General features: G+C 44.5%; 3 protein-coding genes across 12 annotated transcripts; 2 read left to right on the top strand and 1 right to left on the bottom strand.

The window, feature by feature from the left end:
* Positions 1–2,896: 2,896 nt before the first annotated feature.
* On the bottom strand, positions 2,897–6,564 carry LOC118936555 (heme oxygenase). The gene is made up of 7 exons (XM_036949290.2): positions 6,417–6,564; positions 6,115–6,163; positions 5,454–5,565; positions 4,910–5,125; positions 4,205–4,477; positions 3,856–3,973; positions 2,897–3,626 (listed from the first exon to the last, which is right to left on the bottom strand). The coding sequence occupies exons 2-7, from the start codon at positions 6,159–6,161 to the stop codon at positions 3,499–3,501; spliced, it is 894 nt and encodes a 297-aa protein (XP_036805185.2). The 5' UTR covers positions 6,162–6,163; positions 6,417–6,564; the 3' UTR covers positions 2,897–3,498.
* Positions 6,565–10,149: 3,585 nt separating this feature from the next.
* Positions 10,150–12,829, top strand: LOC110485520 (HMG box-containing protein 4). Of its 8 annotated transcripts, none has more exons than XM_090204408.1 (6): positions 10,150–10,230; positions 10,981–11,164; positions 11,363–11,516; positions 11,898–12,117; positions 12,304–12,432; positions 12,532–12,829. In XM_090204408.1, the coding sequence occupies exons 2-6, from the start codon at positions 10,990–10,992 to the stop codon at positions 12,574–12,576; spliced, it is 723 nt and encodes a 240-aa protein (XP_090060534.1). In that variant the 5' UTR covers positions 10,150–10,230; positions 10,981–10,989; the 3' UTR covers positions 12,577–12,829. The 8 variants fall into 8 exon arrangements, 7 of the variants coding, with proteins under 7 accessions (XP_090060534.1, XP_090060533.1, XP_090060536.1 ...); XM_090204407.1 differs by having other exon boundaries at positions 10,167–10,230; positions 11,363–11,511; positions 11,893–12,117; XM_090204410.1 differs by having other exon boundaries at positions 10,172–10,230; positions 11,363–11,499; positions 11,893–12,117.
* A 4,668-nt stretch (positions 12,830–17,497) lies between these two features.
* LOC110485521 (uncharacterized) lies at positions 17,498–23,997 on the top strand. Of its 3 annotated transcripts, XM_090204402.1 has the most exons (8): positions 17,542–17,832; positions 18,938–19,284; positions 19,482–19,715; positions 19,948–20,055; positions 20,146–21,196; positions 21,372–21,437; positions 21,723–21,958; positions 22,332–23,997. In XM_090204402.1, exons 2-8 carry the CDS (start codon positions 18,940–18,942, stop codon positions 23,304–23,306), a joined length of 3,015 nt encoding a protein of 1,004 aa, XP_090060528.1. In that variant the 5' UTR covers positions 17,542–17,832; positions 18,938–18,939; the 3' UTR covers positions 23,307–23,997. The 3 variants fall into 3 exon arrangements, with proteins under 3 accessions (XP_090060527.1, XP_090060529.1, XP_090060528.1); XM_090204401.1 differs by having other exon boundaries at positions 17,498–17,832; positions 19,948–21,196; XM_090204403.1 differs by lacking the exons at positions 21,723–21,958; positions 22,332–23,997 and adding an exon at positions 21,552–21,678 and having other exon boundaries at positions 17,498–17,832; positions 19,948–21,196.
* The last annotated feature ends 1,404 nt before the right edge of the window (positions 23,998–25,401 follow it).

Genomic DNA, 25,401 nt, shown 5'->3' with positions numbered 1-25,401 from the left:
GTCAACCTGTCCAACACTTTCCTGTTTAGCTAATAATGAAGCTAAATACATGGCCAAAATACGATAAGTCTCTTTGCTGAATATATGACACAAAGTGACTGATATGCGTTCTGTGTTTCATTTGTAGATTTCAGGAAGAGAGAGGGGAGAAAACCCTGCCTCGTTGAGCTGGTAAGAAATATACTTCACTTTATAACCAGCGAGATGTGAAAGATCCATAACAGCCTGATCAAAATGACATTGTCAAGTGTGTCAGGTGTTCAAAATGAGTTGTAAATGCTTTCATTCGTATAAACATTTGCCACTGCTAATATGCAACTCAATATTCCACTAAATTCAAACTCACGGACAGACATTGAAGGTGAGGAGTCGGCACAGGCTCGTTAACATCAAGCAGGATGTTTGGAGAGAGCTCAATGTGGAACGATGCCCGTCTCTCCGGTCTACTGGAAAGGAATGACCAGCTTCTCTTATCCCTGTTTGTGACTATGTTCAGTGTAATACTGTAGTAATAGAGGCATGCTGTGTGTTTCATAAGAAATACATGCAGTGCATTCAGAAAGTATTCATACCCCTTGACTTATTCCACATTTTGTTGCGTTAAAGCCCGAAATTCTAAATTGATTAAATTGGGTTTTTTTTCACCCATCTACACACAATACTCCATAATGACGAAGTCAAAACAGGATTGTTGACATGTATTGAAAATGTAATATATAAATATCTTATTATAGACTGCTGTTTTAACCTCTATCCATAGTCATAAGAGGAGCATTCAGAGATCACATGGAAAAGAGAGACATTTTCCACATGGAAAAGTTCATTGTGGAGCAGCAGCAGCTCTTCATTGACAACGCAGAGAAACATGCCCAACCTGACATCAGGTCAGAGGAGATGCTCCAGGTGGAGATTCCACAGGAAGTCAGGGAGGTCGTGGAGAGCCTGGTGGACATGGCAGCAGGAAGAGACAGCACAAGGGACATCGTTCAAAGAGCCCTCACTGAAATCGGGACCAAGGTGACGAGCTGCCTCCAAGACCTTCTCGAAGCAGGTCGTGGTGCTCAGTTAAACCGTCAGGACATTATCTCCCAGGCAATTCTTCAAGTGACTTACAAACTCTTTCGGAACTGACTTTCTCTGAAGGTCACCCCTCTTTTGAAGGATGCAGAAGCTCTCCTATGGTCCTTGTTATGGGCCAGGCCACGGGGGGGGGGGGGGGGGGGGGCAGCTGGTCAACCCTCTTCAGCAGTCCACAGATCCACAGGTGGTGAAGAGGGTTAAACCAAGGCCTTATACCTTTTAAATGGTTAATACATTGTGTTATGATAAACTGTAAGGGTCTCCTCGTCAGGAGACCTCTGTGTGTGTGTTAACCTGTTTTGAGTGTTGTGACCTTCAGACACTATCTGAAGGTGTCTACGTTCAGACTCCTCCTGTCTGGATCCCACCGTGGTTGTCTGGTTGTCCGACAACACAAGGCTGTCACAGACCTGATGAAACCAGCCACCTGTCAGAAGATACTTACACTGGTTCACCTTGTCATGACCCTGTACTTGTGATGAAAGGTCACGTTTTGGTCCAACCCACTTCTGAGCTTTTAATTGCTGATAAGATGGTTACTGCTGTCAGGGGAGGTTAGATTTATTAAAATGTTGTTGCCAGGGAAACTCATGCAAGGAGGACTGGGAGAGGCTATATGAGTTACAGGAGGTCTTAGACATTTTGCAGAACTTGGGGAGAAACAATCATATACTGTGATATTGTTCTCCGTACCAAATTCTGCCTAGAAATGATATTAGTAAAGGAGTATTTTTTGATGCTTAAACAGAGTCTGTGTTTCCTTTCCATTACTAATGTATGTTTGATAATTATATAGACTTGATCATTTGTTGAAGAAATTGACCAACAGTGGCCACGAACATCATGGAGAACCTGGAGGAGATACTAGGGCATACTAGATACCCAGAACGGTGCTGGCGAGAGCACTTGGACTGGGATCAAAGATCTTCAACCTCTACGTGGTTTGCCTTGTAGCTCTGCGGATTGCTAAGAGTGTACCTGATCGGTTTGCTGCTAACAAGGAGAAGGGACATATTACCCAGAGTATGATGGAGAACCATGCTCTAAGTTTTTGTTCAAAGAAGACATAGAGCTGAAGAAGCAAGGTAAAAGCAACGCTGCTGTGTCAGACTCTGAGCCACTGACCTCTAGCTCGGCACCTGACCAAGGAGACATTAGAGCAGAAACACAGCAGAATGAGGAAGTTAGTGACCCTTTCCCCCGGAATCGGAACCCTCCCAAGCTGTTTCCGACTGGCATTTAGACCTGGAGCCCATCCTACCACAGAACTATCTACAGCTGGTATAGGAGGCTGAGGCTAGAGAAGCACCTCGTTCTGCCACCAGCACCACATTCCAGACCACCATAGAAGATGACCAGCCTTCTCAGTCTTCGAGGACTGCGCTGGACAGGAAGTGGAGCATGACAAGCCAAAGAAGATGAGGAGGATTCGCAACATCTTCAGAAGGAAATGTAATGAAGGGGCTTCTAAAGCCTATTATCACCACAAGACTCGTATACTAGACGAGAATTCTAACAGCCTGACATTGTTATCTAATTTGTCTGTTATTATTTGGGAAGTAGAATGATGGGATGTGGGCCTTAGCATTTCTGATTAGAAACCCCACAAGACTCCTACTAGAACAGAACAGCCTGATATTTATATATTTTTTGTTCCTTTTTTATTGTTGTTTTCTTCATTTTAAAGTATAGTCATTTAACTTTTTTATGCACACTGATTGAGATAAAACTATATGTTCAATCTACATTGTTACTCTGTGGTTGGATGTTGATAGAGGAAAGGATTTGAAATAATGTAGACGATGAAGAAATGATCTGTGTATTTTATACCCCACATGGTATACTCTTTTTATTAAAAAAATGTACAAATATATACAATATATACAAATATTTTTGTTGAACAAATTTCAAACAGTATAACTGACTTTACAAAAATGGATTTGACAGGTAGAAATATGACAGTAGTAATGGCTAAATCTTGAGATTGTAAATGAAAAAGGATTTCATTTTGCTCTCATTTTCACAGTGACATTGATAAATGATACAGAAATTTCACAAAATGTTCAGGAGTACTAGTCTATTTCTAGTGTACTAGTGATTTTATACTGGTGGACATTGAGTCAGTACTGCCAGTCAGACACATATCAATATCATACACATCCTAACTCATAGTTTAATGTGGCTACATTCAACACAGGAACTATGAGAATTTATATTACTAAGTTATTACTTACTTCTGTACAGTATTTAGTTTTTTTAACAAAAAAACTATTTAGGATCAACAACATTATAAAATATGGGGTCCTTCATCCTCTTTAAGGTCTTTAAAGTACAAAAATACTGCCACCATCATCTAGGTCCAGGGTAATCTTCTGTTATGGACGGATACAACTTTACTGAAAACACTTCTTTACAACTTTAAAAAGCATAGATTCCCATGCCAACCGTTGCCAGGGCTACACAGATCCCCAGCACCATTCTGAAGAGGGGTGATGCGTTGACCAGACTGGTCTGGATCTGAAGGGATCTAACTGTCAGTTTCTCTTCTGAGAAAAGAGGAAAGGAGGAATTATGAGTATTATCTAACACACTAACTGCATAAGTACTAAATATCACCGTCATCATATTCAGTCGTGTGTGTGTGTCCGTGCGTGTGGTGTGTGTGTGCGTGCGTGCGTGCATGCGTGCGTTCGCACATGCGTGTGCCTATGCATGTGTGTGTGTGTGTCTATGCCTATGCGTGTGTGTGTGTGTCTGTGTGTGCGCGTAACTTACCATCAGCCAGTTTGGAATGTGTCGACGTGTGTCTTGTGCATCTATTTCTGGTTGTCGTATGCATGAGCTCACTTTCCCTCTCTGTCACAGACACCATCTTCTGAAGATCGTCAAAGACCTGCATCACAGACAGAAGCAAGACAACATCAGTCAAAAGTCAGTCGTCTTATGTACGAAGAGCCAAGAAGCTCATAAAAAAAACTAAATGGCACTCACTTAGCTTATAGTTGAACACCAACCCTAATATCTAACCTTATATCACCCCTAAACCATGGCTGTCCAGTTTCCCTATTCCTCGTCACCCCCTCCCCCTCCCCTCCCCCCCACTCCTCTCCTCCATCCTCCTCACCTGGATGTTCAACTCGAAGGCTCTGACAGCCTCCTCCAGCATTCCTTTCCTCTCCTCTTCCTCCAGCTCAATGCTGTTCATTCTACTCCTGTACAGCTGTTTGAACAGGTTGGGGCTGCTCACGCCCGGGAAGGAAAAGAACGACAGACCCTCGCCACCCTTCAGCCCCAGAGACTTCTGGGTAATGCGGCCAAGGACTTGTCCGCCAGATAGGTCGCCGAGGTAGCGGGTGTACGCGTGGGCCACTAGGTACTCAGGGTTGTCTTTGCCGATCTGTGGAGGGAAGGAGAGAGAGTCAGTACAGTCACTGGTGTGAATGCACTATAAACCCATTCCAAGTAACCCATTTTTTACATTTTTTTTTTTATTATCTCAACTTCTAACGTTTGGCTGAATTTACATCGGATTTTTGAAACCCTCATTTGCCTCATTTGCCCCCTTCATGGTTACATAAGGCAGGGTTTCCTAAACTCGGTCTTGGGGCCCATTCTGGGTGCACGTTTAGTTTTTTACCCTAGCACTAAACAGATGATTCAAATAATCAAAGGTTGATGATGAGGTAGTTATTTGAATCAGCTGTGTGGTGCTGGGGCAAAAACTAAAATGTGCACCCAGAGGAGGCCCCTGGACCGAGTTTGGGAAACACTGTTATAAAGCATTATGGTACGATTCAACTTCCACAGACCAGTCCAGTTTAATACACACCTGTCTGAGTCTATGGGCATATATTTTAGTGGCAGCCGGTACAACAATCTTCTCTCTCCAGTCCTGCCCATAGAAATGCTCCAGGTCTCTCTCCACTGACTCCAGCCGTGCTAGTTCCAGGGGGAAGTATATAGGCGCGACACTCGGGTGGTTGGAGTTGTTGTCCAGAGCTTCCTCTAGTGCTTGATAGATCTCATAGAGGGAGCACAGGAGAAGCTGAGGAAAGGAGACAATGAAAGGATATAAACTAGGGTTAGTCTCAATACTTCCATTATACATAAAACACAGCACCTTGACCCACAACAGTTGATAGCAGCACATGATAGAATGATGGAGCATGATGATGCATGGCGCTCCAGCTCGGAAAATGTTGCATGTCCACACGGAACATTCGGATCAACTGATGGGAATTACAGTGTAGATAAGGAATCACAAGACTAATTGAGTTGTACTTGCTAGTATCTCCATTTACTAACATGCAGCAGAGGTTTAAACAGAGAGATGAATCTTTGCCTTTGTTAATGATATGTTAATGATTGATTACCTTGTACTGTGTCAGACTGACGTTTCCTCTCTGGTAGGCCAGCATCAGCTCAGTGTTCTCTGCTCTGACATGGCTGTCCTTGGTCACAGCCTTAATCTGCTCAGACAGATCACTGTGGGAGAGAGAGAGGAAAACACATTAACCCCTGTATTCAACCTGTAAAGTTACAGCATTACTGTACTGTTCACAGACAGAGAGAGAGAGAGAGAGAGAGAGAGAGAGATGGGGGGGTCATGTTAACTTCTGTTTTCAACCTGTGATAAAGACTGTCTTACACACTGAGTGATGATTGACATATGGATGAGAGGGGGAATGCCCACTGACATATAGGACAGCTGGGTGACATATCACTTTAAGGTGGAAAACCAACACGGGTCTATCAATGGAGGCTAACTGCTAATGGGGATAAGATACTGCAGGTGACGGCAAGTAGATCAGAGCAATAGACACCTACTCAGAAGAACACCCCATGAAACGCTGCCTCTTGCAAAAGCAGCATGTTTCTGAGACACTTACTAACACAAGAAACAGTTTGGTTTGTCTGAGATCTTCATATGCTTGGTAGAGACCAGCACAGAGACAGCATATGTTAACTGTCTGCTAAGTTCAATCAAAACACAGAAATCAGTAGCATGTACACTGCTGGCTGTAACAGCCTTACCTGTCTGTGAGCTCCACTTGTGTCTGCATCTTCTTGTCTGTCTCCATATCTGTATTCACAACAGAGAAAACCATCAATATGACTGAGATAACACGGTGTCATACCGTCTGATCTATAACAGAGTACACCGTATAAACATGATATGTATGTTGACAATAAGCCTTTACAATGATCACACATCAGCATGTTGCTATTTGACCCAAACAGGAATTGCAATGTCAGTTGCTATAGAAAGTTATGACTGAAAGCTATGACCCAGAAATGGCACAAAAGTCAAATTGTTAATCAGTTTTTTCACTCACCAGTTCACAAGTTATACAATAGTTGGTCCTTTCTTTGTTGTTATATTCCCACAATGAGAGACTGTCTTCTCCTTCTCTCTCTCTCTCTCTCTCTCTCTCTCTCTTTCTTTCTTTCTTTCTTTCTTCCTAAGTGTACAATCCTTATTTTGTGTGCCTCCTCTCCGGTCTCTACCTCTCTTTATACTGTCCTCCCCTCCTCCCTCCCTCCCTCCCTTCTTTCTTCTCTTTCAAGGGTTAGCTGAGCTGAGAGAAACAGGAAGCAGTAAACCTGACTCATCAACAGCTCTGCTAGGAACAGCTACGGGAACATTGTGGAGGGAGGGACTAGGACTAAACATGACAGGGCAACTTTAGGAATACTAGTAATGGAAAACTGGGGGAGGAGGGACCCACGCTTAACATGACAGGGCAACTTTAGGAACATAAATCGAAAACTGGAGGGAGGGACCAGCGCTTAACATGACAGCGCAACTTTAGGAATATAAATGGAAAACTGGAGGGAGAGTAAACATGACTAACTTTTTTACCACCCTGGAAAGAAGAGGGAGGAGTGAGGGAATAGCAATGGACAACTGGGGAGTATGGAGGGACTAGGACTAATCATGACAGATCAACTTTAGGAACAACATGGAATGGTGACAGGAATGTAGGCTAGGAGGAGGGATCAGAAGTCAGCACTAACTAAATATGACAGTGTAACTTCAGCACTCTGGGGAGCAGAGGGAGGAGTGTTGAAATCCAGACTGTGTAAACGACACAGCACAATCACATGACTATGGTGTGTTTTGTCAAGAAGTGGTAGTAATCTCATGTTTGATGATTCAAGTTTGCTACTTGAAGTTTGCTAGTTGGCTCTTTGTGTTAGGTTTACTGTCCATTATATATATATATATACAATCATATATATACAGTGCCTTGCGAAAGTATTCGGCCCCCTTGAACTTTGCGACCTTTTGCCACATTTCAGGCTTCAAACATAAAGATATAAAACTGTATTTTTTGTGAAGAATCAACAACAAGTGGGACACAATCATGAAGTGGAACGACATTTATTGGATATTTCAAACTTTTTTAACAAATCAAAAACTGAAAAATTGGGCGTGCAAAATTATTCAGCCCCTTTACTTTCAGTGCAGCAAACTCTCTCCAGAAGTTCAGTGAGGATCTCTGAATGATCCAATGTTGACCTAAATGACTAATGATGATAAATACAATCCACCTGTGTGTAATCAAGTCTCCGTATAAATGCACCTGCTCTGTGATAGTCTCAGAGGTCCGTCAAAAGCGCAGAGAGCATCATGAAGAACAAGCAACACACCAGGCAGGTCCGAGATACTGTTGTGAAGAAGTTTAAAGCCGGATTTGGATACAAAAAGATTTCCCAAGCTTTAAACATCCCAAGGAGCACTGTGCAAGCGATAATATTGAAATGGAAGGAGTATCAGACCACTGCAAATCTACCAAGACCTGGCTGTCCCTCTAAACTTTCAGCTCATACAAGGAGAAGACTGATCAGAGATGCAGCCAAGAGGCCCATGATCACTCTGGATGAACTGCAGAGATCTACAGCTGAAGTGGGAGACTCTGTCCATAGGACAACAATCAGTCGTATATTGCACAAATCTGGCCTTTATGGAAGAGTGGCAAGAAGAAAGCCATTTCTTAAAGATATCCATAAAAAGTGTTGTTTAAAGTTTGCCACAAGCCACCTGGGAGACACACCTTACATGTGGAAGAAGGTGCTCTGGTTAGATGAAACCAAAATTGAACTTTTTGGCAACAATGCAAAACGTTATGTTTGGCGTAAAAGCAACACAGCTCATCACACTGAACACACCATCCCCACTGTCAAACATGGTGATGGCAGCATCATGGTTTGGGCCTGCTTTTCTTCAGCAGGGACAGGGAAGATGGTTAAAATTGATGGGAAGATGGATGGAGCCAAATACAGGACCATTCTGGAAGAAAACCTGATGGAGTCTGCAAAAGACCTGAGACTGGGACGGAGATTTGTCTTCCAACAAGACAATGATCCAAAACATGATGCAAAATCTACAATGGAATGGTTCAAAAATAAACATATCCAGGTGTTAGAATGGCCAAGTCAAAGTCCAGACCTGAATCCAATCGAGAATCTGTGGAAAGAACTGAAAACTGCTGTTCACAAATGCTCTCCATCCAACCTCACTGAGCTCGAGCTGTTTTGCAAGGAGGAATGGGAAAAAATTTCAGTCTCTCGATGTGCAAAACTGATAGAGACATACCCCAAGCGACTTACAGCTGTAATCGCAGCAAAAGGTGGCGCTACAAAGTATTAACTTAAGGGGGCTGAATAATTTTGCACGCCCAATTTTTCCGTTTTTGATATGTTAAAAAAGTTTGAAATATCCAATAAATGTTGTTCCACTTCATGATTGTGTCCCACTTGTTGTTGATTCTTCACAAAAAAATACAGTTTTATATATTTATGTTTGAAGCCTGAAATGTGGCAAAAGGTTGCAAAGTTCAAGGGGGCCGAATACTTTCGCAAGGCACTGTATATATATATATATATATATATATATATGGGGCGGCAGGGTAGCGTAGTGGTTAGAGCGTTAGACTAGTAACCGAAAGGTTTCAAGTTCATATCCCAAGCTAATAAGGTACAAATCTGTCATTCTGCCCCTGAACAGGCAGTTAACCCACTGTTCCTAGGCTGTCATTGAAAATAAGAATTTGTTCTTAACTGACTTGCCTAGTTAAATAAAGGTAAAAATATATATACATATTAAAAAAAGGTAATGAAATACATGTGATTGAATACATTTTCCATAAACTCGTGAAATACTGTAAATTCCCTAACACTAAATGCAGAAGAGGTAAGAACAATTACCCAATGTACAAGTCACATTGTGGTTTATGTGTCATTCATTTTCTGATACATAGCAACATTTCATAATGGACTCGCTGACATTGCACTCTCCTGATGTTCAAGTGCAATGTCTAGCTCAAATAAGACAGAGTCACAGACACAGTGAACTCGAAGTCCACTGTCCAAATACACACTTAGAACAAAGGGTTCCAAAAGGGTTCTTTGGCTCCTATGGGGACAGCTGAAGAACCCTTTTAAGGTTATAGCACCTTGTACTGTACTTTATAGTTGAGTATTATTTTGTTGAACTCCTCACCCTCCTCCCACTAGACTAACGTTAGTCTCTGTGGATGTACTGTACAGTACATTCAATTAGCATGGGTAAAGAAAGATGAATAGACCTGTTGGTTTAATTGTTAACAGTGTAACCTAAATACTCTCCACTGTTTCTGTACACACAGTGTGCTGCAATGCTGTTTGACTTCATCTCTGACTGCCAAGTTCAACCTCTCTCTCTCTGTCACAACAAAGCTCTCAATCATGCCTGGAAATGGCAGTGGCAATTTGGCAATGATGTATCACACTGAGAAGTAAACAACTATTACTATTTAATTCCCTCTTAGGTCTAATATCAGTTGATGATTCATATATGATATTGTTAATATGGGTATGCATTATAAGGGTATAATTATTCGATTTTGATGCCATAATATTTGAATTAAAGATTCATTTATTTAATGGAGAATAATCCATAACTGTAACTTTGTTGCAACCTGCAAGTCTGCAACAATGCAGCCAAATATATAGATTGCGTATGCTAAATTGTAGCAATAAAATAATTGGTCATGAAGTTTTAGGATGTGATTTTCATGCGGAAGCATTCAGCGATAAGAATATTGCTTTGACCGCTTACCGTGATTCAGCGACTATGTGGACGTGAGGGAAGGGGGAGCAAATGGGGTGAGAACGATTCGACCATTTCCTAAACATGAGTCCGCGGAATTTGTACCAGCAGGGACTCGCATTCCAATGGTGTTGAAATCATCCCACCAGCGAAGGAGACTTCAAATTCAGGAAATTATGGATTACCCATAAATTGAGTAGAGTAGGCTAGCCTGATAGTCTGTGAGTAAAAACACATGAATTTAATCACACGGCTAAATTGTAACATACATTGCAATGTTTTGCAAATAATACTTTCACAAATAATACTGATTTTGTTACCCTTTGAAAAGTATAGGCCAATGTCTCATTTTACGTAAGCCATGCGCCTCCACCCACGGGGTGCGTTATCCTGCGCTTATGAGCGCAGCAAACTTTGAACTCTTCAAAGATGGCGACAAGCGGTGGGTGAAGTTTGGAGATGGTCCATCAGTTCTTTGTCGACACATCGGAAAGCCAAAACGGAGTTCTTTTGATCAGCTACCAATTCGTTGTTGAAAAACACATAGCTATTTCATAATCGAAATTACCGCGAGTGGTTGAGCAACAGAGCCACCTCCGTACTGCGTTTACATTTGTGCGGAGCAGGTAGGCAGAGTGTTTGTTTAGAGGTGGTAGAATGCACCTGTTAGGAGGTTCAAATGCATATTCTTGTCAGTGTGCCCAGCTTCTTTGCAATAGTAGCCTATTCAGTATATTTGAACCTATACATTGTATCATGTTATGTGCATCGATTTTAATGTCTATATTACTGCCTCTCATTCCCAGGTGTAGAAGATGGAGGGAGAGGTGGGCCTTGTGACCAGTCGCAGTCAGAGAGAGAAGAAAAGATCCTACAAAGATTTCCTGAGAGAGGAGGATGAGGATGATGACCTAGTGGCGGATGAGGAACAACTCGTTGTCAAAGAACGCAAATGCAAGAAGTCATACAAGAAGAAGAGGAGACATTCAGGTTTGGAACGCGGATACATCGTGAGCGTGACTATGACATTTGGAGCAATGGCACCCTGTTCCCTACATAGTGCACTACTTTTGACCATGGTCAGATCTAGTGCACTATGTAAGGAATAGGGTGCCATTTGGGACACATATCTCCATGTAATTTTGGCTCAATCTCATAGGTGCTTCATCCTTTCTGTACTCTTTACAGGTGACCACACCCACCCCCACAGTTGGACCAATGGCAGTGCAGGACCGGAGTTGTATGTTCTCTCCCATCACCAGTACGACCACCAGACCTGTGAATCACCAGACGAATGGTTGACAGAAGGGGAGAGATTTGAGGAAGTGAGTGAGCAGGTGGGGTGAGTCTCCATTTTATGTCCTTGATTCCTTGCAGCCTCAGACTTTCTCCTCTAATGAGGTTTAAGAAGGAGTCAAGGAGAGAGGAATTGAGATTCACCTGGGGACTAAGGCCTCTTTCTGGAGATGGTTAGTTAGAGGAAGACCAAGTTGCCCTCTAGACACTGATCTAAGTTATGTCTAGCATTTCCCCACTAGTGATTAATGTTAAGGATATAGGGAGGGTGTACTGATCCTAGATCTGTGTCTAAAATAGCAGCTTCTAGGTGTTATTGTGTAAAATGGACAGCAGAGGGCAGTGCTTGGTAAGTTTCCTTCCACTGATCTTCTTTTCTGCTTCTTACTCATCCCTCGTTTTTCCCCCTGCTCCTCTCCCAGAGTAGGGAGGAGTCTACCATGCCTTCGTTCTGGATGTACCTGGACGACCAGCAGAACGAGATAAGAGCGGAGGCCTCTACAGCTAGTTGCAGTCTCATGACCCCTGATACCACAGACTCACCCATGTTGACAGGGCCTGAGGTAGACCCAGTGAACGCAGCGGCCCACCTACAGCTGCTGGGGGAATCGCTGTCTCACATTGGCCACCGGCTTCAGGGAACTAAGGTGGGCTGGTTGAACACTGTTGGCTTCATTGTCCTCACACTGAAAGGCTACTGAATACGGACATGTCATGCAAGAATTGTTTGATTGAAGTTGCTGATAGTTTGATGAATCTCGCTCTCTTTCGCCCTGACCCTCCCTTTATTTCTGTCTCTTTCCCTGTCGGTGTCTCTTTCTGTCTCTCTCTAGGAGATGATGGCAGTGTCAGGTAGTCTGTCTGTGTTACTGGACTCTCTACTGTGTGCCCTGGCTCCCCTGGCCTGTCTCACCTCTCTGGTCCCCGAGCTACGCAGCTGCCCTTCACACTCACACACACTGGTGAGGCTTACACACACACACACACACACACACATTCAGTAGCTGTCAAATGATTAGGACCCTCACCACCAACTTCTGTTATCCCCATCTTTCTTCTAGGCAGAGACTCTGGACAACATTGCCTATGTGATGCCTGGTTTGTGAAGCCTGTCTGATGAGGAGAAGAGCCTTAACCAGGGCAAACAGGACGTTGTCATACTTTGAAGATGTTCCCTCCTGTCTGTTTGGGGCCTTTTGAAGGGATGGGGGATAAGTACGCAGTTTGTTTTAAGAGGGGCTTTTAAGCGAACGTCCCAATCTGCACGTCCCGCTCTACTTTACCTCCGAAGTTATCTGGGTTCATATTGAATTTGAAAGATAAACCATTTGTTCAATTAAAACGTGTTTTGTTCATGCACTCGTTTTGATATTTTTCCAACTTGGCAAGAGCTTCTAATCAACGGTTCATGGATTATTGTTCCAGATGAAATACTTTGACTATTTAAGAGAATCATTTCCACTTGTTGAGCTCTGACTCATCACGTAAGACTGTCAGTGTCTGTTCTCACAACAGCCACATGTTTTTAGACTGACAGGATGTCTAAAACACTGCAGTGGGGTTGGTTCTATAACTGTAAAACACTGCAGTGGGTCTGGTTCTATAACTGTAAAACACTGCAGTGGGTCTGGTTCTATAACTGTAAAACACTGCAGTGGGTCTGGTTCTTTAACTGTAAAACACTGCAGTGGGTTTGGTTCTATAACTGTAAAACACTGCAGTGGGGTTGGTTCTATAACTGTAAAAAACTGCAGTGGGGTTGGTTCTATAACTGTAAAACACTGCAGTGGGGTTGGTTCTATAACTGTAAAAAACTGCAGTGGGTCTGGTTCTATAACTGTAAAACACTGCAGTGGGTCTGGTTCTATAACTGTAAAACACTGCAGTGGGTTTGGTTCTATAACTGTAAAACACTGCAGTGGGTCTGGTTCTATAACTGTAAAACACTGCAGTGGGGTTGGTTCTATAACTGTAAAACACTGCAGTGGGGTTGGTTCTATAACTGTAAAACACTGCAGTGGGTTTGGTTCTATAACTGTAAAACACTGCAGTGGGGTTGGTTCTATAACTGTAAAAAACTGCAGTGGGGTTGGTTCTATAACTGTAAAACACTGCAGTGGGGTTGGTTCTATAACTGTAAAAAACTGCAGTGGGTCTGGTTCTATAACTGTAAAACACTGCAGTGGGTCTGGTTCTATAACTGTAAAACACTGCAGTGGGTTTGGTTCTATAACTGTAAAACACTGCAGTGGGTCTGGTTCTATAACTGTAAAACACTGCAGTGGGGTTGGTTCTATAACTGTAAAACACTGCAGTGGGGTTGGTTCTATAACTGTAAAACACTGCAGTGGGTTTGGTTCTATAACTGTAAAACACTGCAGTGGGTCTGGTTCTATAACTGTAAAACACTGCAGTGGGTTTGGTTCTATAACTGTAAAACACTGCAGTGGGTCTGGTTCTATAACTGTAAAACACTGCAGTGGGGTTGGTTCTATAACTGTAAAACACTGCAGTGGGTCTGGTTCTATAACTGTAAAACACTGCAGTGGGTCTGGTTCTATAACTGTAAAACACTGCAGTGGGTCTGGTTCTATAACTGTAAAACACTGCAGTGGGTCTGGTTCTATAACTAAAACACTGCAGTGGGTCTGGTTCTATAACTGTAAAACACTGCAGTGGGTCTGGTTCTATAACTAAAACACTGCAGTGGGTCTGGTTCTATAACTAAAACACTGCAGTGGGTCTGGTTCTATAACTAAAACACTGCAGTGGGTCTGGTTCTATAACTAAAACACTGCAGTGGGTCTGGTTATATAACTGTAAAACACTGCAGTGGGTTTGGTTCTATAACTGTAAAACACTGCAGTGGGTCTGGTTCTATAACTGTAAAACACTGCAGTGGGTCTGGTTCTATAACTGTAAAACGCTGCAGTGGGTCTGGTTCCATAACTGTAAAACACTGCAGTGGGTTTGGTTCTATAACTGTAAAACACTGCAGTGGGTTTGGTTCTATAACTGTAAAACACTGCAGTGGGTCTGGTTCTATAACTGTAAAACACTGCAGTGGGGTTGGTTCTATAACTGTAAAACGCTGCAGTGGGTCTGGTTCTATAACTGTAAAACACTGCAGTGGGTCTGGTTCTATAACTGTAAAACACTGCAGTGGGTCTGGTTCTATAACTGTAAAACACTGCAGTGGGTCTGGTTCTATAACTGTAAAACACTGCAGTGGGGTTAGTTCTATAACTGTAAAACACTGCAGTGGGTCTGGTTCTATAACTAAAACACTGCAGTGGGTCTGGTTCTATAACTAAAACACTGCAGTGGGTCTGGTTATATAACTGTAAAACACTGCAGTGGGTTTGGTTCTATAACTGTAAAACACTGCAGTGGGTTTGGTTCTATAACTGTAAAACACTGCAGTGGGTCTGGTTATATAACTGTAAAACACTGCAGTGGGTTTGGTTCTATAACTGTAAAACACTGCAGTGGGTCTGGTTCTATAACTGTAAAACACTGCAGTGGGTCTGGTTCTATAACTGTAAAACACTGCAGTGGGTCTGGTTCTATAACTGTAAAACACTGCAGTGGGTCTGGTTCTATAACTGTAAAACACTGCAGTGGGTCTGGTTCTATAACTGTAAAACACTGCAGTGGGTCTGGTTCTATAACTGTAAGAAGTGTACAGTAACTCTAGAAGTGCCATGAATAGAGCCAATGTGATTCCTTGTTCTACATGTCAAAGAGGCATGTTTGTTCTACGTAGCCTATTTCTCTGAACATTCCAAAACGGTGCGTCCTGCTGTACAGATATTCAACCACACCTGTAGAACTAATGTAGCTCATAATGTACCATCACATATACAGTACCAGTCAAACGTTTGGACTCATTCCTGGCTTTTTCTTTACTTTTACTATTTTCTATACTGTGGAATAATAGTGAAGACTAAACTGAAATAACACATGGAATCATGTAGTAACCCAAAAAGTTAAGTCAAAATATATTTTATATTTGAGATTCTTCAAGGTTGCCGTTGCCTTGATTAACAGAATGTGACTGGCAGAACGGATGTTGTATGTGGAGGATGAGGGCTGCAGTAGATATCTCAGATAGGAGGGAGCGAGGCCTAAGAGGGTTTTATAAATAAGCATCAACCAGTGGGTCTTGCAACGGGTATATAGAGATGACCAGTTTACAGAGGAGTATAGAGTGCAGTGATGTGTCCTATAAGGAGCATTGGTGGCAAATCTGATGGCCGACTGGTAAAGAACCTCCAGCCGCACCCTTACCTGCCTTGTTAAAAGGTCATTTCTGGAATTGCTTTCCTTAATGCCTTTGTGGCAATCAGTTGTGTTGTGACAAGTTAGGGATGGTATACAGAAGATAGCCCAAGTCCATATTATGGCAAGAACAGCCCTATATAAGCATAGAGAAACGACAGTCTTTAAGACAAGAAGGTCAGTCAATCTGGAACATTTCAACAACTTTGAAAGTTTCTTCAAGTGCAGTCGCAAAAACCATCCAGCGCTGTGATGAAACTGGCTCTCATGAGGACCGCTACAGGAATGGAAGACCCAGAGTTACCTCTGCTGCAGAGGACAAGTTCATTCGAGTTAACTGTCTCTCATGAGGACCTCCACAGGAAAGGAAGACCCAGAGTTACCTCTGCTGCAGAGGATCAGTTCATTAGAGTTAACTGTCTCTCATGAGGACCGCCACAGGAAAGGAAGACCCAGAGTTACCTTTACTGCAGAGGATCAGTTCATTAGAGTTAACTGGCTCTCATGAGGACCGCCACAGGAAAGGAAGACCCAGAGTTACCTCTGCTGCAGAGGATAAATTCATTAGAGTTAACTGGCTCTCATGAGGACCGCCACAGGATAGGAAGACCCAGAGTTACCTCTGCTGCAGAGGATAAATTCATTAGAGTTAACTGGCTCTCATGAGGACCGCCACAGGAAAGGAAGACCCAGAGTTACCTCTGATGCAGAGGACAAGTTCATTAGAGTTAACTGTCTCTCATGAGGACCGCCACAGGAAAGGAAGACCCAGAGTTACCTCTGATGCAGAGGACAAGTTCATTAGAGTTAACTGTCTCTCATGAGGACCGCCACAGGAAAGGAAGACCCAGAGTTACCTCTGCTGCAGAGGACAAGTTCATTAGAGTTAACTGTCTCTCAGATTGCAGCCCAAATAAATGCTTCACAGTGTTCAAGTAACAGACACATCTCAACATCAACTGTTCAGAGGAGGCTGTGAAAATCAGGCCTTCATGGTCGAATTGCTGCCAAGAAACCACTACTAAAGGACACCAATAAGAAGATGAGACTTGCTTGGGCCAAGAAACATGAGCAATGGACATTAGACCGGTGGAAATCTTCCCTTCAGTCTGATGAGTCCAAATTTGAGAGTTTTGGTTCCAACCGCCGTGTCTTTGTGAGACGCAGAGTAGGTGAATGGATGATCTCCGCATGTGTGGTTCCCACAGTGAAGCAACAGGACAATGACCCAACACACTTCCAGGCTGTGTAAGGGCTATTTGACCAAGAAGGAGAGTGATGGAGTGCTGCATCAGATGACCTGGCCTCCACAAACACCCAACCTCAAACCAACTGAGATGGTTTGGAATGCAGAGTGAAGAAAAAACAGCCAACAAATGCTCAGCATATGTTGGAACTCCTTCAAGACTGTTGGAAAAGCATTCCTCATGAAGCCGGTTGAGAGAAGGCCAAGAGTGCAAAGCTGTCATCAAGGCAAAGGGTGGCTTGATCTGATATGTTTTGATCTGTTAAACACTTTTTTGGTTACTACATGATTCTGTATGTGTTATTTGGTGGTTTTGATGTCCACTATTATTCTACATTGTAGAAAATAGTCAAAATAAAGAAAAAATCTTGAATGAGGTGTCCAAACCTTTGACTGGTACTGTAGATTGGTACCCACTCTCTCCATCGCAGGCCATCGCCACCCATGTACCCCTCATTGGCTGTGGTGAACGTTTGGCGTGAGTGTCACTGTTTACCACTCCGCCTCTCCACGGAATACCTGGTGGCCTCTGAACAATAGAGCCAGAGAATGTTGGTGTGTTTCAGCGTGCGTGTGACCGAGAAAGGGAGGGTGCACCTAGGTAGACCGGTGACTCACTAATACCGACACTCCTTAATCCATGTAGTTTGGCCGTATTTAGAGGTTGATGAGCAAGGATAGGTGTTGCCATAACAGACTGATAGCGGTGAGGAGGGTTACACAGGAGAGACAAGCCGGTTCAGAGCGACTGGGTTCATCCGAGAGAAGGAAGGAGAAGACACACAGGGATACAGACAGAAAACCCAGCGACCCATTCCAACAAACTCCTACCTGGGTAAGGGGGATACCTCAGTAGATTTTAGGTGGTTGATGTGTGTACCGTGTATGTCAGCCAGGAGGGTTCTTAAAGCGGATCATAGACTGTAAGGTATTTAAAAGCTTTGAATTTCTTCATATTTCACATGATCTAATCTAAATCAAAGACGCCTGTGAAAGGGAAGCTGTTGCTACAGTACTGTTTCTCCTACACCTCGCGGAGGTCTTCATTTGACCTCAACCCCTGATGCAATGCCACCCCGCCATGTGTAGGCAGTAAACGATATGGTTGTTTAAACTGATCATAATGCACAAGATCAGGTCTGTTCCAGTTTCGCTGCTAGGAGAACAGGAGTGTTAAGAGTTGACAGGACATGGTCGTCTGGTTAGAAACACAGGATATTAACAACAGGTTGTCAGAGCGTATCTAACTGAAGTAGATCTACATATGTCGTACTGTTTGTGCGGTTTCTATGTTCTGGTGCTATGAGCTTGCAGTGTACATTGTGTGTTTGAGAATTACTCCACACGTTGTTCTGAACAGAATGTCGTTGGACAGGCCTGGCAGGGGTATGTCGTTGGACAGGCCTGGCAGGCGTGTGGGGGTGTGGCTGGAAATTGGTCACCCGTGCACATGATGCATGCACACACACAAGGAAAGAGAGATGGGGGGAAAGTTTGACACTACACAGGCAGATCAGTGAACACAGACAATACCTCACCTGTAACTTGAATCTTTGCATCTCTGATACACACACATTCCAATTGAAAGATAGATACGCACACACCAGACACACTGTAACACCTCTTCTGGATTATTCTTTGAATGATAATTGCCACAGGATGACTGACCCAGGTTAGATGATAAAACAAGAGGCAACCCAGCCCACATTTCCAGTTGAACTTTCAGGTGTGTTCATCATGGCAGTTAGACAGACTGGGTGTGAGAGAGAAGCCCGCGGCTACACACAAAGACACACGCCCTTACATGTTATTCCCACGCTGATAACTAGTGGTATGGACAACAAAGTCATTTATTCACGCGAATGAACATCATCTTGACCATCAGGCATACTGTAAGTAATACCTCTTCAGTATCTGTAACTAATCTCTCTCTCTTTCAGCTATGACTGACGTCCTCCCCGACAGCCATGCCAGAACTCCAGAGCCAGAGCTCCGCCTGGTCCTCCTAGGGACCATCGGCTGTGGCAAGACCCTGTCAGGAGACACCCTCCTGGGCCAGTCCTCCTCCGGCTCTCCTTCCTCCTCTGGTTCTTCGCCCAGGCTTTGCCAGCTGAGGCCTGGGGCCTCCGAGGGCCGGAGGTTGACTGTGGTGGAGGCCCCTCGCTGGTACTGGAGCGGGGGCCACATGGAGGCTGGGGTGAGGAAGGAGACAGAGAGAGCACTTGAGCTGGCTGCCCCGGGGCCACACGCCTTCCTGCTGCTGGTTCCTGTCGGCCAGTTCACCGAGGTGGGTCTAATAGTTCTCTAATCGTTCAGAGAAGTTCTATGTTTCTTTGTTATTGCGTCTCTGGTGTTTTGTCATGTAGTTTTACCACGGTGAGTCCTGAACAGTCTCTATGTTCTGTGTTATTTCCTTTTGTTTGACTTAATGATGCACACTGTGCTTATGAATACCATGTATTTGCATCGTTCTAATTGATCCAGGTGGAGCACAGAGTGCCCGCTGAGCTGGAGGAGGTGTTTGGGGAGGGGGTGTTGAAACACACCCTGGTACTGTTCACCTGTGGAGACTACCTGATGGGCCAGGGGGCGGGACAGTACCTGGAGGGAGAGGACCCTGGGCTCAGGGAGGTGATTGACAGGTGTGGGGGCCAATACCACGTCCTCAACAACCGCCGACCGCAGGACAGGGAGCAGGTCAGGGAGCTGCTGGAGAAGGTAACCATGACAACCATCCCATCTTATAATGATAGTGATGACAGTGGATCCAATTGATGTAGTGCCTGTATGTGCTTCTACTGTCAATTTGTAGGACCCGCCCACTTTATTGACACATCACTTTATTGACACATCACTTTCAAATACTTTATTACTATGTCCAGGGAATGTTGCAAATGCGTATAACCACCCTGTTGGTATTTTATATTTGAGGCACTGTGCTTTATTGCAGGTGGAGAACATGGTACAAAAGAACAGAGGATGCTACATACAACAAAACATCCTGCAGAGAGAGATGGAAGAACAAGCGAGGGGGAGAGAGAGGGAACTGAAGGAGAAGGTGGAAGAACAAGCGAGGGGGAGAGAGAGGGAACTGAAGGAGAAGGTGGAAGAACAAGCGAGGGGGAGAGAGAGGGAACTGAAGGAGAAGGTGGAAGAACAAGCGAGGGAGAGAGAGAGGGAACTGAAGAGGTACAAAGTGAAGGAGGAGAAAGAGACTGTGCTGGAATCTAGACATGTCACAAACACAGAGACACCCATATATTGTGGAAGCCAGAAAAGAGAGGTTACACCTAACTCTGCTATAGAGAGGAGAAGAGAGGAAGAGAGGGAAGAGATCAAGAGAGGGGAAGAGAGTGAGGAGATGGAAAACTGGAAGGAAGAGATGGAGAAGATAAAGAAAGAGAGGGATGAGATAATGAAGAGCAGGAAAGAGAAGGAAGAGATGGAGAGAAAAATAGAGGAAGAGTGGGAGAAGAGAAGAAAAGATGAGATGGAGAAGAGAAGGGGGAGAGAGAGGGAACTGAAGGAGAAGGTGGAAGAACAAGCGAGGGGGAGAGGGAGGGAACTGAAGGAGAAGGTGGAAGAACAAGCGAGGGGGAGAGAGAGGGAACTGAAGGAGAAGGTGGAAGAACAAGCGAGGGGGAGAGAGAGGGAACTGAAGGAGAAGGTGGAAGAACAAGCGAGGGGGAGAGAGAGGGAACTGAAGGAGAAGGTGGAAGAACAAGCGAGGGAGAGAGAGAGGGAACTGAAGGAGCGGGTGGAAGAACAAGCGAGGGGGAGAGAGAGAGAACTGAAGGAGAAGGTGGAAGAACAAGCGAGGGAGAGAGAGAGGGAACTGAAGGAGAAGGTGGAAGAACAAGCGAGGGGGAGAGAGAGGGAACTGGAATCTAGACACGTCACCAACACAGAGACACGCAGATATTGGGGAAACAGGAAAAGAGAGGTTACACCTAACTCTGCTATAGAGAGGAGAAGAGATGAAGAGAGGGAAGAGATCAAGAGGAGAAGGGAAGAGATGGAGAGGAAAAGAGAAGAAGAGATTGAGAGGAGAAGAAGGGAAGATATGGAAGAGAAAGTGACTGTGAAACCCTTGGTTAACTGTCTTCAATCAACACCAACACAACAGCAGCAGCCAACAGAGCCCCAGAATGGTGGTCCAGCACTGTTCACAAGGATCCCTAGTTTCCATCTGACTAAAGGTAAAGACCCATTTTGTATGGAAACTGTCCGCTAGTCACACTTCGGTATGGATATATATGTCCATTACTCAAACCAAGCTCAAACAAACTACTTTGACACTGAAAGTAATGTGTGGCAATGAAGGGTTGTTCACGAGACTGTTCCTTTGTTGTAATTCTATATTTTTGTCTCTAGAGGGCGCTATACTCTCACAGCTGTCCGAACTCGAAGCAAAACCAGCCCAGAAAGTTGTTAATACCTGTAAGTCACATACTTCTCAGTGTAACACGACAATGTCAATTGTGGTGTTCTTTAACTTTCCCCCATTTCATCTAAATGTGAGAGAGATCTAAACATACTGTCTGTCCTTGTCAGTCTGCCACAGAATCAACAGCTTTGGAGTGATCTAAACATACTGTCTGTCCTTGTCAGTCTGCCACAGAATCAACAGCTTTGGAGTGATCTAAACATACTGTCTGTCCTTGTCAGTCTGCCACAGAATCAACAGCTTTGGAGTGATCTAAAAATACTGTCTGTCCTTGTCAGTCTGCCACAGAATCAACAGCATTGGAGAGAAGACAACCACCTCCTCCTCCTCCTACACCTCCTCCTCCTCCTCCCAGTCAGAGTTGCGTGTGGTTCTGCTGGGTAGGTCAGGGTCAGGGAAGAGTGAAGCAGGTAATATCATACTGGGGCGGGAGGAGTTTGTGTCTCGACCAGACATTACCACAGCCGTCACTCAGGACTGTCAGAAGAGCAGGGCCCTCGTTGCCGGGAGACGGGTTAGTGATTGATTAATCGTTATTACAGCTTTATTGGGTTTCTATTTTCTTAAACATTGAATAATATGAGGTCTATTGACTTCTATTGAGGTCTATTGACTTCTATTGAGGTCTATTGACTTCTATTGAGGTCCATTGAGGTCTGCAGTTTGACCTGTTTCAAACTGAAACCCATCAAGTATTATGTCTAAGAATGTTATAGTGTTAATGACTGTAAACACTTTCACAGTAAATGTGGGGGGGGGGTGTCAAGTTGAACTTTTGCGTCAGTAAAATCAATATAGTAGTGACCTCAAATGACAAGCTACATGCCAGTCATTTCAGACCTCAACAAATCCTCTTCTCCATCTCTTTATCCTCACTCTCCCTCCAGGTGGCAGTGGTGGACACTCCAGACTGGTTCCGCTCCGAGCACCCTCCCAATGTGGTCCGTTCCCAGCTGTCGTCCTGTGTGGCCCTCTCGGCCCCTGGCCCCCACGCCTTCATCCTCTGTGTCCCCGTGGACCAACCAGCCCAGGCAGAGCTACAGGCTCTAGGGGCCCTAGAGAAAGTCTTTGGTCCCGGGGCGGTCCGGACCCACACCCTGGTCCTCTTCACTCACTCCGATCGGTTGAAGGAGAGCGGGAAAGTGGGAGTGGAAGGAGTGGAGAAGTATATCTCCAGCCAGAGGAGAGATTTGTTGGAGTTGGTTAAACGATGTGGGGATCGGTATCATGTGATGGAGAGAGGGAGCGGAGGAGAAGAGGAGGAGGAGAGGAAGAGGAGGAGTGTGGGGGAGTTATTGGAGAAGGTGGAGCAGACGGTGAGAGAGGGAGGAGGAGAGTGTTTCTCCTGTCCGCTCTTCCAGGAGGCGGAGGATAGGGTGAGACAGAGACAGGAGGAGATAGTGAGGGAGAGGAGGGGAAGAGGAGAGGAGGTGAAGAGACAAGCGCTTCATTCCTACTCCATGCAGCCCTTGAGAGAGACAGAGGAAGATGTGGATGAGGAGGAGAACGAGAGAACGAGAGAGGAGGCGGAGAAGAGTGTGAGCGCCCTGGAATTGGAAAATCTTCACTCGCTCTCGTCCTCTTCTGCATGGTATTCGTCGCTCCTTCGCTCGGTGTGGGAGAAGGTGGGGGCGGGAGCGAGTAAGGTCCCCAAGCTGACGGCTGGAGGTGCGCTGCTGGGTGGGGTGGTGGGCGTGTTCTTTGGAGGGCCCATAGGGGGAGCTATAGGGGCCACTGCTGGATCTGTGGCCACTGAGGTGGGGAGAAGGAGGTTTAGCCAGACAAAGAACTCAGCAGAAGAGACAGATGCCATAGGAAGAATAGAAGGAGAAATCTTGGACAAGGTGTTGAAAACCGAGTGAGAGAGTCAGATCCACACACGTTGATATGGATGTACAGTACAGCATTTTATGAGAGATTATTTGATAGGTTTCTACCTATGATATATATCCACCTGTGACCGCGCATACGTTGTATATATCTGTGATTATAAACTGGGTTGGTCGAGCCCTGAATGATGATTGGTTGACAGCCGTGGTATATCAGACAGTATACCACGGGTATGACAAACATTTATTTTTACTGCTCTAATTACGTTGGTAACCAGTTGATAATAGCAATAAGGCACCTCTGGGGTTTGTGATATATGGCCAATATACCATGGCTATATGCCACGTTGTGTCGTGCCTAAGAACAGCCCTTAGCCGTGGTATATTTGCCATATACCACACACACCCCCTCGGGCCTTATTGCTTAAACATAATGTTGGTAACATTGTATATCTGTGAACATAATGTTGGTAACATTGTACAACATATACTGACGTTTAAGTTGTTTTGCGGCAAATACCGGTTCTCATTGTCTACTTCAATGTTTTGTTGTATTTCTTTTCCAGCTATTACAATTCTGACTTGTTAAATAACTCACATGTGCTACATCATTATTATTCAAATTACATTCAACATGGTTTCTTTAAATGTTAAACTACTATTGTGCATATAGTTAATCCGTTTATTAATGCTAATAAAACACATTGCATGATAATATCATTCAGTTGGGTTTGAAGGCCTACAATATGTAAAGTTGGTCCTGCAAATATGTAATAAAACCCAGAGGGGAAGCAGAGGCAAGGGGGTATTATCTCCATGTCCCAGACTGCTTTGCCTCACCCTCCAGGCCTCTTGTATCAGTAGGACTGGATAGAGCAGGTCTAGGACACCAGCCCCTACCACACCAACCACCTCTCCTCTGTGTGATCTGATCCTCAGGGGCCTCTGTAGTTCACCCTACAAGCTCTCACAGTCTCACGTCAGAATTAGACGTTCATCCATGTTTCTCAAAGTGTTTGAGGTTGAGTTTAGGCGTTAACTCCAAATTTTTAAGGTTAGGCATTCATCCTGAATGGTTCATGCAACGATTAAGGTTTGGCATAGGCTTAAAACAAAATATCAAAAACAACTTTATATCACTGGATTCGAACATGCAACCTTTGACCCTTTGGAACCACAGGCAGATGCTTATGCTCATCTACAATGCCCTAGAAAAGCCAAAACCTACTTTACGGTAACAGCTGTTGGGCGGCACGGAGGGAGCCGGCCGTGGAGCGCACCACTGTTGGCCTGCACGGAGGGAGCCAGGGCCAGGTTGGTACGTCAGAGATGGAGGCTAGAGGCAGAGGCAATAGGGTTATGTAACCAGTCCTTCCTGTTGTGTCAGAGCGACCGGTGTGGTGGGGGGTCTGAGAGAGAGAAAGGGAGAGGGAACGAGGGCCTTTGTGGCTGATTTTCTCTTATTTCCGGCTCTTTTTTTTGCCCTTCCCTCTCTCCCCTCTTCCATGCATGTAGCGGTTGATTGCACCACAGCAACTTAATGGCTGTAGATGAGACAGCACTAACTGTAGAGCCATTTCCTGGCCACCTGATAGCTGGAGACACGCAGCCAACCTGGGGGAAAGGGTTGAGGGGGACACCAACTAGGGCTGGGAGATATCGTCAACATTTTTGACGGTATGATGGTATTTGACAGTATTTTACCTGTTTTTATAATAAAAGTTCTAAATATGCTTCATGAGTAGTGCAGGACCGTAGGTAGGGTGGCAACAAATACATTCTAGGTGGTTTCAACGGGGCTTTCTCTTCTGATTGCTTTATACTGTTCAATCAAACTTCATCCTAACATTATTTTCAGCATTTTCATCCATTTCTGCGTTTTCTTCACTCGTGTTATCATCTCTCCTCGCTGTACCACTTTATCATCTCTCCTCGCCGTACCACTTTATCATCTCTCCTCGCTGTACCACTTTATCATCTCTCCTCGCTGTACCACTTTATCATCTCTCCTCGCTGTACCACTTTATCATCTCTCCTCGCTGTACCACTTTATCATCTCTCCTCGCTGTACCACTTTATCATCTCTCCTCGCTGTACCACTTTATCATCTCTCCTCGCTGTACCACTT

Source organism: Oncorhynchus mykiss, chromosome 17, assembly GCF_057628025.1.
Source record: "Oncorhynchus mykiss isolate SJ-2025 chromosome 17, ASM5762802v1, whole genome shotgun sequence".
Lineage (NCBI taxonomy): Eukaryota > Metazoa > Chordata > Actinopteri > Salmoniformes > Salmonidae > Oncorhynchus > Oncorhynchus mykiss.
This window is presented reverse-complemented; position numbering and strand designations above follow the sequence as displayed.

What these genes read in the sequence shown, in the direction of transcription:
- LOC118936555 (XM_036949290.2), bottom strand. Translation starts at nt 6,161, where the DNA reads ATGGAGACAGACAAGAAGATGCAGACACAAGTGGAGCTCACAGACAG. An exon ending in CAAGTGGAGCTCACAGACAG is followed by an intron (nt 5,566 to 6,114) that starts GTAAGGCTGTTA and finishes TCTCTCCCACAG; the next exon opens with TGATCTGTCTGAGCAGATTA. An exon ending in ATGCCCATAGACTCAGACAG is followed by an intron (nt 4,478 to 4,909) that starts GTGTGTATTAAA and finishes TTCCCTCCACAG; the next exon opens with ATCGGCAAAGACAACCCTGA.
- LOC110485520 (XM_090204408.1), top strand. Translation starts at nt 10,990, where the DNA reads ATGGAGGGAGAGGTGGGCCTTGTGACCAGTCGCAGTCAGAGAGAGAAG. An exon ending in ACCGGCTTCAGGGAACTAAG is followed by an intron (nt 12,118 to 12,303) that starts GTGGGCTGGTTG and finishes GTCTCTCTCTAG; the next exon opens with GAGATGATGGCAGTGTCAGG. An exon ending in CTTCACACTCACACACACTG is followed by an intron (nt 12,433 to 12,531) that starts GTGAGGCTTACA and finishes TCTTTCTTCTAG; the next exon opens with GCAGAGACTCTGGACAACAT.
- LOC110485521 (XM_090204401.1), top strand. Translation starts at nt 18,940, where the DNA reads ATGACTGACGTCCTCCCCGACAGCCATGCCAGAACTCCAGAGCCAGAG. An exon ending in CTGTCGGCCAGTTCACCGAG is followed by an intron (nt 19,285 to 19,481) that starts GTGGGTCTAATA and finishes TAATTGATCCAG; the next exon opens with GTGGAGCACAGAGTGCCCGC. An exon ending in TAGTTTCCATCTGACTAAAG is followed by an intron (nt 21,197 to 21,371) that starts GTAAAGACCCAT and finishes TTTTGTCTCTAG; the next exon opens with AGGGCGCTATACTCTCACAG.